The following is an 8,659-nucleotide window of genomic DNA, read 5'->3' as shown; positions in this document are numbered from 1 at the left end:
CCCTTCCCTCCCCGTCTCCTCCCCCTTCCCTCCCCGTCTCCCATAGCAACCGGGGCCCTCCCCGTCTCCCCTGGCAACAAGGTTCCTCCCCCTCCCTCGTCTCCCATAGCAATTGGCGGCCCGGCCCTCTGGGCTTCACCTGCGCAGGCCGCCGAAAGCCTGGGGCAGACCGGCCCGCCCGTTCCCTCCTCCCACTCGCCCCCGGAAGCAGTCTGCCGCCGACGCTGACCTTCCCCCCCCCCCCTCCCTTGGTGTCTCGGAGGGGCCGCCGCCAGTCAGATTCAAATGTGAATTAGGAAAAGACAGAGAGAGAAAACATTTGTTTTAAAGCCAGTCAGTGAGCGAGTGCGAGCGCCGGGCGGCCCCGGGGGGAAGGAGCAGGAGGAGGGGAAAGAAGATGTTCGCCAAGCGGAAAGCCGTGCTGCCCGCTCTCACCATCACCACCAGCGTCGGGGAAGGACCGTCCCCCACCCGGGAAGACCACGCCGAGTAAGTCGAGGCCTGGTGTGTGGGGTGGGGGTTCTGGAAGCCGGGGGCCGCAGTGTGACCAGAAAGGGGGCCGCCCAAATCATGTCTCCTTCCGATTGGGGGGGAGGAGGGGAAGCTCATCTCCATCCGACAAACTGAAATGCTGTCAGCTGGGCACACTGGTGGCTGGCATATGTGTAGTGACATTATTTGTGAAGGAAGGTCGGGCCTGTACTCTTTGCAGTTCAGAAGAATGAGATCTTATTGAAACATTTCAGATTCTGAGGGGGCTGGACAGGGTGGATGCAGAGAGGATGTTCCCCCTCGTGGGGGAATCTAAAACTAGGGCATAGTCTCAGAATAAGGGGTCACCCATTTAAAACTGAGATGAGGAATTTCTTCTCGGGGTTGTAAATCTGTGGAATTCTCTGCCCCAGAGAGCTGTGGAGGCTGGGTCATTGAATATTTTTAAGGCGGAGACAGATTTTTGAGTGATAAGGGAATAAAGGGTTATGGGGAGTGGGCAGGGAAGTGGAGTTGAGGCCAAGATCAGATCAGCCATGATCTAATTGAATCAAGATCATGACCTACTCCTGCTCCTAATCCTTATGTTCTGGGTCGGGCATGAAGCTGCCTCCTGTAGCCTGCACTCTGTTCTTGTGGGGAATTCCTAAGGTCCTTGCACCCACACTGTAACAACAAGTATCCCATCTCCAGCCGAATGCATTTTGTCTTTTTTTTTCCCCCCCAGCGAATTTTTAGTTTTTTTCCCCTTGTCCCAAATGCATTAAATTCGCCCCAAACCAGTCACGCCACAGAGATTTCAGACAATTACTCCGTTGCAATAAACCTCCAACGTAACTTTGTATCAGTTGAAGCGAGTGACTGGATAATCTTGGGTTCTTTCCACCGATGCAGACAAGGGTTATAGGGAGCGGAGCAGATATAATGGTAAGTCTTGTAGAGAATAGAATACGGCCAGGGTGATCTCCTGGACTAGTTTCGATCGCCTGGATGGGTCGGAGAGGAATTTTTCCAGATTTTTTTTCTCCCTAAATTGGCCTGGATTTTTATCTGATTTTTGCCTCTCCCAGGGGATCACATGGCTCCGGTTGGGGTGGAATGTAGAATGTTTTCGCATAAGGGATGTCGCAGTTGTGGTGAGGCGGATTGGTTGGTCTGGATGCTCTTTGCCTTTCCGTCATTGTTCACAGGTTTATATGTAACCTTTAAGGCTGCTGACCAAGGGCCGTGTGGCTCTTTGTCGGCTGACATGGACACGATGGGCCAAAGTGGCCTCCTGCGCCATAAATTTCTATGTTTCTAAGTGGCTTTGATGAGGTGATCTGACGGGTGTTTCAAAATAATGAAAGGGATGTAATCTTAGTGAATCCAGAAAAAAACAGCTTTACAAAGAAGCTGTGAAAATGTGGACTGCATATTTTCACTAATATGGAACTGCATTGCAATGCAAAGTGACTTGATGGAAATAACAGATATTTACGTGGAAGTCAGGGCATAAAAAAATGGAGAAAACAGATTTGGCATTATAAAGATGGGACTACCATGACAAACAAAGGTGACCCAAATGGTCTTTTGGTGTTCCAGTGTTTCTAACCCTTTGAGCCCTAACGACCAGTAAAATCCTAGATTTGACCCTGGATCTGTGCTGATCTCTCAAGGAGGCATGTTTAGCTGGGTGTTAACAGTTGGCTTTCCTGCCCCTAGATGATGGGGACAAAAAAAATCTGGGTGGTTGCTTCTCAACACTTTCCATGAACTCCTGTTTGCATGTGTAGATGCTGGGTGAGGGCTGACTTAGTTGTGATGTCCTGTGATTGAACAACCTAGTGATGGTCACTGGCTAGACTTGCATGAGAAATTGTTGTTTTGATGAGCTGGAGGGCAGCTGAGCAATTAGAATTGGTGCCTTCAGAAGGAAAGGGGAAATTTTTACCCCCTAAATATATTTATTTCCATATATTGATAGATATTATGAACTTCACTTTGGTTTGTCTCCATGATAGCATCTGGCCTCTGAGTCAGAAGGTTGTGGACGAACCCCACTCCAGAACTTGAGCAGGTTACCAAGGTTGATCGTTCAGTGTAGTGTGTTTTGTTCGATATACTGTCTTTCAGGTAAGATGTTAAAAGTCTGTCTGTTCATGGCACTATTCAGAGAAGGATCAGGCAGTTCCCCTGATGCCCTGGGCAACATTTATCCCTCAACAAGCACCACCAAAAGCAGACTAATTGGCCATTTATCACATTACTGTTTATGGAACCTCAGTGTGTGCAAATTGGCTATTGTATTTGCTTACAAAACTGAGTAATTCTAAAGTAATTCATTGATTGAAAAATACTTTAGGACATCCTGAAAGGAGCTATAGCCCCTTGTCATTGGACCAAGATCTTGCTCTTTCAAGTCCGTGTGGTAGCTGGTGTGCAACGGCCACCCTACATTAAAAGAATTCACCCACAGGCATCTTCCACCCTTTAAAATGAAGTTTGGGATTTGGCATCAGTTACCTTAGAACTCATTTTAGTGTGGAAACAAGTCATCCTCGACTCTGCCGAAGAAGAAAATGATATAGGGATCAAGGGGTATGGAGAGAAAGCAGGAAAGGGGTACTGAGGTGATGATCAGCATGATCTTATTGAATGGTGGTGATGTAGGCTCGAAGGGCCAAATGGCCTACTCCTGCACTTATTTTCTATGTTTTTATATAAATGCGAGCTCTTCCTGTTAATTTATTGCTGCAAGCCAAAACATATTTATATGGGACTGTAACTGAGCTGTTATTTTTTAGTGACTAAGTGTGGAAAAAAATCTAAATAACTGCTTCCCCAAAGTGTTCAGGGGAACGTCATTTAAATGTTCTGTTTGTGCTGGCTTACTTGAATGAAAAATGGTTTTAAAAATTCAAACCATGTTGGGCTGAATTAGTGTGTGTGGCCGGCACTGAGAACCAAATATTCATTCTTCTTTCACATATCCCAGTGAATTTGAGTGGCATGTATATGAGAGTTCTTTACCAGGAAGAAGTACCCGTAATACTGCAAGTAATCCAGCTCTGCCTGTCCTTTTCTTCCAAACTTGGGTAGCAATCACTTTCCTCCATTGTTCAATTTTTATTTTTAAAATGGCCACATTAGAGATCTTTGTATAGGAATTTATTCTGTTGTCTCTGTTTTTCGGGTTTCTTTTACTGCAAAGGAATTTTTGTTCATACTTGTCGAGGCGGCAGCTTTTGCTGCATGTGCAGTTGGTGCCATTGTGTCCTATCATTGTGGTATTTTATCTGCTAATTCCTGTCATGCTGTTCCACACATTTTCCAAGATTTTTTGTTTCTTCAGAATTTCAAAACTTTTGAAGGAATTCTCCCTCGCTTATCACAACCTTATCGCACTTCTCTGGCAGGCTTTCTCTCCTTTGTATCTCTTCACTTGATTCTATCACTGCGTGTCGGAGGTATTTGAACTCTGCAAACAGTGGGCCTGTAAATTTAAAGTTGGCAAACTGCAGTGGCTTTTTTTCTCATCAGTAGTTTATGCATTTTTCATGCAGAAGATTGAGTATCAATGTCCAGATTTTGTTCATCCTTTGCTTTTTATTGTTAGTGACAGTTGCGAGCACAAATACACAATTTCAGAAATAATAATTTTGAGTTCTGCACATATTTTAATTTCTAAACCACAACACGTGAACAGTGGGTTTCAGTTTCACCCAAAAGCACAGAAAGTAACCTTACTTTGAGTACATTCTAATTGACTTTGTAGCTGAGTTCTTCCCCAGTACTTTCCAGAGTGTCTTGCATACACTTCCTGACTAATCTCTCCATCTCTGATGTACATCTTTAATTTTTATCACGTATTTTATTAAATTAGTAATCTCTTCTGCTAACACTACATCCTGCCCATTAGGTTTGCTGGTGATCTTACGTGCATCGCTCTCAGTACACAGATCTTCAAATTGTAGTTTCTGACTTGTAATTCTAATGGAGTTCTTGCGATGCAGTGGTTCTGCTACCTTTGCATCAACGTAAAGCGGTTTTAAGTGCACATCAATGCAATGATGGTAATATGATTCAGGAGTCTATCTAAAAGAAAGACTTGCATTTAGATAGCGCCTTTAAAGACATCCCAAAGCGCTTTACAGCCAAATAAGTACTTTTGAAGTGTAGAAAACACGGCAACCAATTTGTGCACAGCAAGCTTCCACAAACAGCAATGTGATAATGACCAGATAATTTGTTTTAGTGATGCTGGCCAGTACACCGGGGAGAACTCCCTTGCTTTACCTCAAATTAGTGCCATGGGATCTTTAACGTCCACCTGAGAGGACAGATGGTTTAACGTCTCATCCGAAGGATGGCACCTCCGATAGTGCAGCACTCGCTCAGTACTGCACTGAAGAGTCAGCCTAGATTATGTGCTTCATTATCTGGAGTGGGGTTTGAACCTACAACCTGCTGACTCCGAGGTGAGATTGCTACCACTGAGCCACGGCTAACACCTTAAATACTCATCCAGTGCACTAAAATTTTGAAGTGTTGGATCCACTCGAGGAGACTGTCATACTTTCCAGCATTAATGTTTAGCAGCAGCACAAAGTTCATTTTCATATATTTGAAGCCCCACGAGAAAAATGCTGCTATTTCAAGAATGTAACAGACTGATGTCAAATGGACTACCAAGCGTAAAGTTTGAAAGGTGAATAGAGTGGGCTCGAGGTCTTGGTGTATCAGGGCCACATCTCACATACTGGAGTCAATTAGCACAGTGCATGGACGTTTTAATTCCAGGACTTCAGTTTATCTGTGGGATTTATAAATTGTACTTTCAGCAGGACTGTGCCTTCCACCCTTTCCTCTTCCCCCGTTCCCTCACCCCCAACTTCTTCCTTGTGCAGCTTCATATTTAAGGCCAGAGGAATGTTTAGCCTTGATTAGAAAGCCTGAAGTTGTATTTCAAAACTAGTTTTGTCATGCTGGTGAAATAACTATGTCACAACAAGGAAGTGACCAGTGCAAGTCCTGGCACATCCGACACCGTGATTTTTAAGAGCAAGAGAAAGAATGTTGAAGAATTGGGCTTTGTTAGGAAATCTACAAGTTGAATTTTTTATATTAACATTTTGATGTTCAGTATATTCTATAGTGATCACTGAACAGAAGTGTTTTTATGATTAGTTGAATTTTTAAAAAATGGCGGTAATCCACTGCAGATTCTTCATAAATATCATAGTGGCATCAAATAACTGCTCTTAGTGAATCGCTCTATGCACCGAGAGCACATCAGTACAGTGACATGAATCAAAGAATGGAATTAAAACCTTAACATTGAAGCCGTGTGTGATTTGTTTCCTTCACTGAAGAGTTTTTCTGAGCTGCCATTCCATGAACCTCAATCGTCCAACCGTATCTTCCCCCAAAATGGCTATTGTTCATGTGTACTGCCTGACTTTTCAACTATTTTAGTTATGCACGTTAAACAAATGCCCCCTGCAAGGGTGGTCACACTTCAAAATAAATTTTTTCAAGCGCCCCCTTTTTTTGGGGGCGCAGGTTTTTAGGGCACTAAAAACAGAAATTATACAAGTGCCCCCTGGCTAAAAAGATGGGGGGGAGGCCATTAAAACTGGCAAATTAAACTTTAGACATAAAATCAACTTAAAATTTGGTTGCCGGGGGTGATGCTGCACTCCAGTCCCTCCGGCGCCCACCTCTCACGGAAGGCCGCGAGCGTACAACTTCAGGGAGACATCACAGCTGAGCCCAGCTGTATCATCTGACATCACACACATGCACTTTGTAACGGGGTCATTAAATGGCATTCACAAATGAGGACTCTCGCTGATTTCTTTTGTTTCTTTGCCTCTGTAGCCTATGAGGTGCTGCGTTCAATTGTTGCCCCTGCCATTGCCCTGGTTGATTGGCTCGGTCAATACAGACCACTCCTGACTTGCTCAGTAACACACTGTGTATTGCATTTACACACTGAGCCATTGGGGAGCTAACCAGGCAGTTATTTCAAAACCGTAACCTAACCTAAGTTTGTGTGTGTGTGTGTAACATAAACCTGGATAATCCGTTCAAAAATTGCCATTAATACAGAACTAAATTTAGCCAGGGTTGGCAGCTGCTCTTCATTTTGAATCAGTACCTCCTGTAAATCCTTCTTTAGAAGGTTGGATTTGTTCAACCAAGCACCAAGTACTGTGATCTCTGTACAACTCTGCTGTTGCCCATGCTGGGCTGCTGTTTAAAACATCTGGTCAAGTTGCTATAGCTGGCACGATGTGTTACCCAATAAAATATGGTCCAATGTACAACACAATTTAAATGAAGTTGATTATAATTTCCCCATTGACTTACCCATTTAATGCTGCGATTATAATGGCTGTATTTTGTTAGCAGCCTTACAGATGTTTTGATGATGTTCAGTCTTTGTGCTACTCCTGCTAAGCAGCTTGTTATTGGGCCATCCCATGTGGACATCATATAGTTAGTGCTGTACACAGCGAGTCAGGTCCTATACTGTACAACACCAGCAACTTGCATTTAGATGGCTCTTTTACTGTTATAACACATCCCAAGGTGCTTTGCAGGAGCATTAGGAAACAAAATATGTTCTCAAGCTGCATAGAGATATTGGGATAGGTGACCAAAAGCTTGGCCAGAGGAGCGACTGCAAGGAGGAGAGGTGGAGCGGCTGGGGAGGGAGGGAGGGAGAATTCCAGAGTTCAGGGCCTAGACACCTGAAGGCACAGCTATCCATGGTGGAGCAAAGAAAATCGGGGGTGCACAAGGGGCCAAAGTTGGAGGAGCGCAGAAATCTCGGAGGGTTCTAGGGCTGAAGACGGTTACAGAGATTGGGAGGGGCCGAGTAGAAGAATGTAGATAGTGTCCAATGATAAAACCAACAAGGAACTATCTGAAATAGTCTTTAGCTTGCTTGCATGACCGTCAGCATATGTGTTGGCTGAAAAATGTAGCCTGAACCTGAGCTGGTCCAGTGTGGTATTCACCAACTGGTACAGTAACATAGACTAGGAAGCGTTTTAGATTTGCAGATTGTATACTTTTCTGTAACTTGTGGTTGTGAATTGTTAAATAACTGAACTCTGCTTGTGTGAATAGCATTCAAAACATTTTCAGAAGTTCACTAGCTCTTCCTTTGGGATTGTCTTGTTGTTCCACATATTGGAATTTGCATATATCAATGCAAGTGACACTGCTCACGTGCAGTATTTTTTTTTTTCTGTTCTGCAAATTCAGGTAATCTCCATTGTATACAACTAATGTAACTGTCCTGAATTGCGCCAGTCCCCTTTTTCAGAATCGGAAATTGGAAGCCGTGTTGTCCCAGGTTCTGGCAAACAAAGCCATTATAAAGAAGGTATCAAAATTGCATCTGTGTAATGATGGGTAACAACGGGTGCTGGAACGCTGCCTGCCCTGACCTGTCTAATAATGCACTGCTGTATTGGAGTAATTAATGATGCTTGCTGGAGTTTGAGACGCTCTAGTACATGCCTAGTACATGTTTGTTTCCGAATTTTTGTTGAGAGGAACTTAACACAGTGGTATGTTTGACCTTGTGTGGAATACTTTTGTGGATGATTCTACCAACTAGAACTCCCCCATCTTTTCTCTTCAACAACTTTTAATGTTCAATAATACATAGGAGATACAGTACAGAAACAGGCCATTCAGCCCAACCAGTCCGTGTCACCGTTTATGCTCCACTCGAGCCTCCCGTCTTTCCTCATCTAACCCTAACAGCGTAACCCTCTATTCTCTTCTACCTCATATGCTTGTCTAGCCTCCCCTTAAATGCATTGATACTATTCGCTTCAACCACTCCCTGTGGTAGTGAGTTCCACATTCTCACCCATCTTTGGGTAAAGATGTTTCATTTGAATTCCCTGTTGGATTTCTTGGTGACTATCTTATATTGATGGCCTCTAGTTATGCTCTTCCCCACATGTGGAAACATTCTCTCTGTATCCACTCTATCAAAACCTTTCATAATTTTAAAGACCTTTATTAGGTCACCCCTCAGCCTTTTTTCAAGAGAAAAGAGACCCAACCTGTTCATCCTTTCCTGATATGTCTACCCTCGCATTTCTGGCATCATCCTTGTAAATCTTCTCTGCGTACCCTCCAGTACCACTATATCCTTTTT

The 8,659-nt window shown here is 43.9% G+C and overlaps 1 protein-coding gene across 2 annotated transcripts in view; it reads left to right on the top strand.

Annotated features, from left to right (window-relative positions):
• Nucleotides 1-71: 71 nt before the first annotated feature.
• Nucleotides 72-8,659, top strand: part of LOC139228717 (dual specificity mitogen-activated protein kinase kinase 2) — a 96,334-nt gene continuing 87,746 nt past the window's right edge. The window contains exon 1 of one of the 2 annotated variants that reach the window (XM_070859995.1): nt 72-489. In XM_070859995.1, the coding sequence (XP_070716096.1) occupies nt 398-489 (92 nt within the window). In that variant the 5' untranslated portion in view covers nt 72-397. The remainder of the gene's footprint in view (nt 490-8,659) is intronic. The other variant, XM_070859994.1, reaches the window with a different exon arrangement.

The sequence above is a fragment of the Pristiophorus japonicus genome, chromosome 18 (genome assembly GCF_044704955.1).
Source record: "Pristiophorus japonicus isolate sPriJap1 chromosome 18, sPriJap1.hap1, whole genome shotgun sequence".
Classification (NCBI taxonomy): domain Eukaryota; kingdom Metazoa; phylum Chordata; class Chondrichthyes; family Pristiophoridae; genus Pristiophorus; species Pristiophorus japonicus.
The sequence above is the reverse complement of the archived record's forward strand: the minus strand, read 5'-3'. Positions and strand labels throughout refer to the sequence as shown.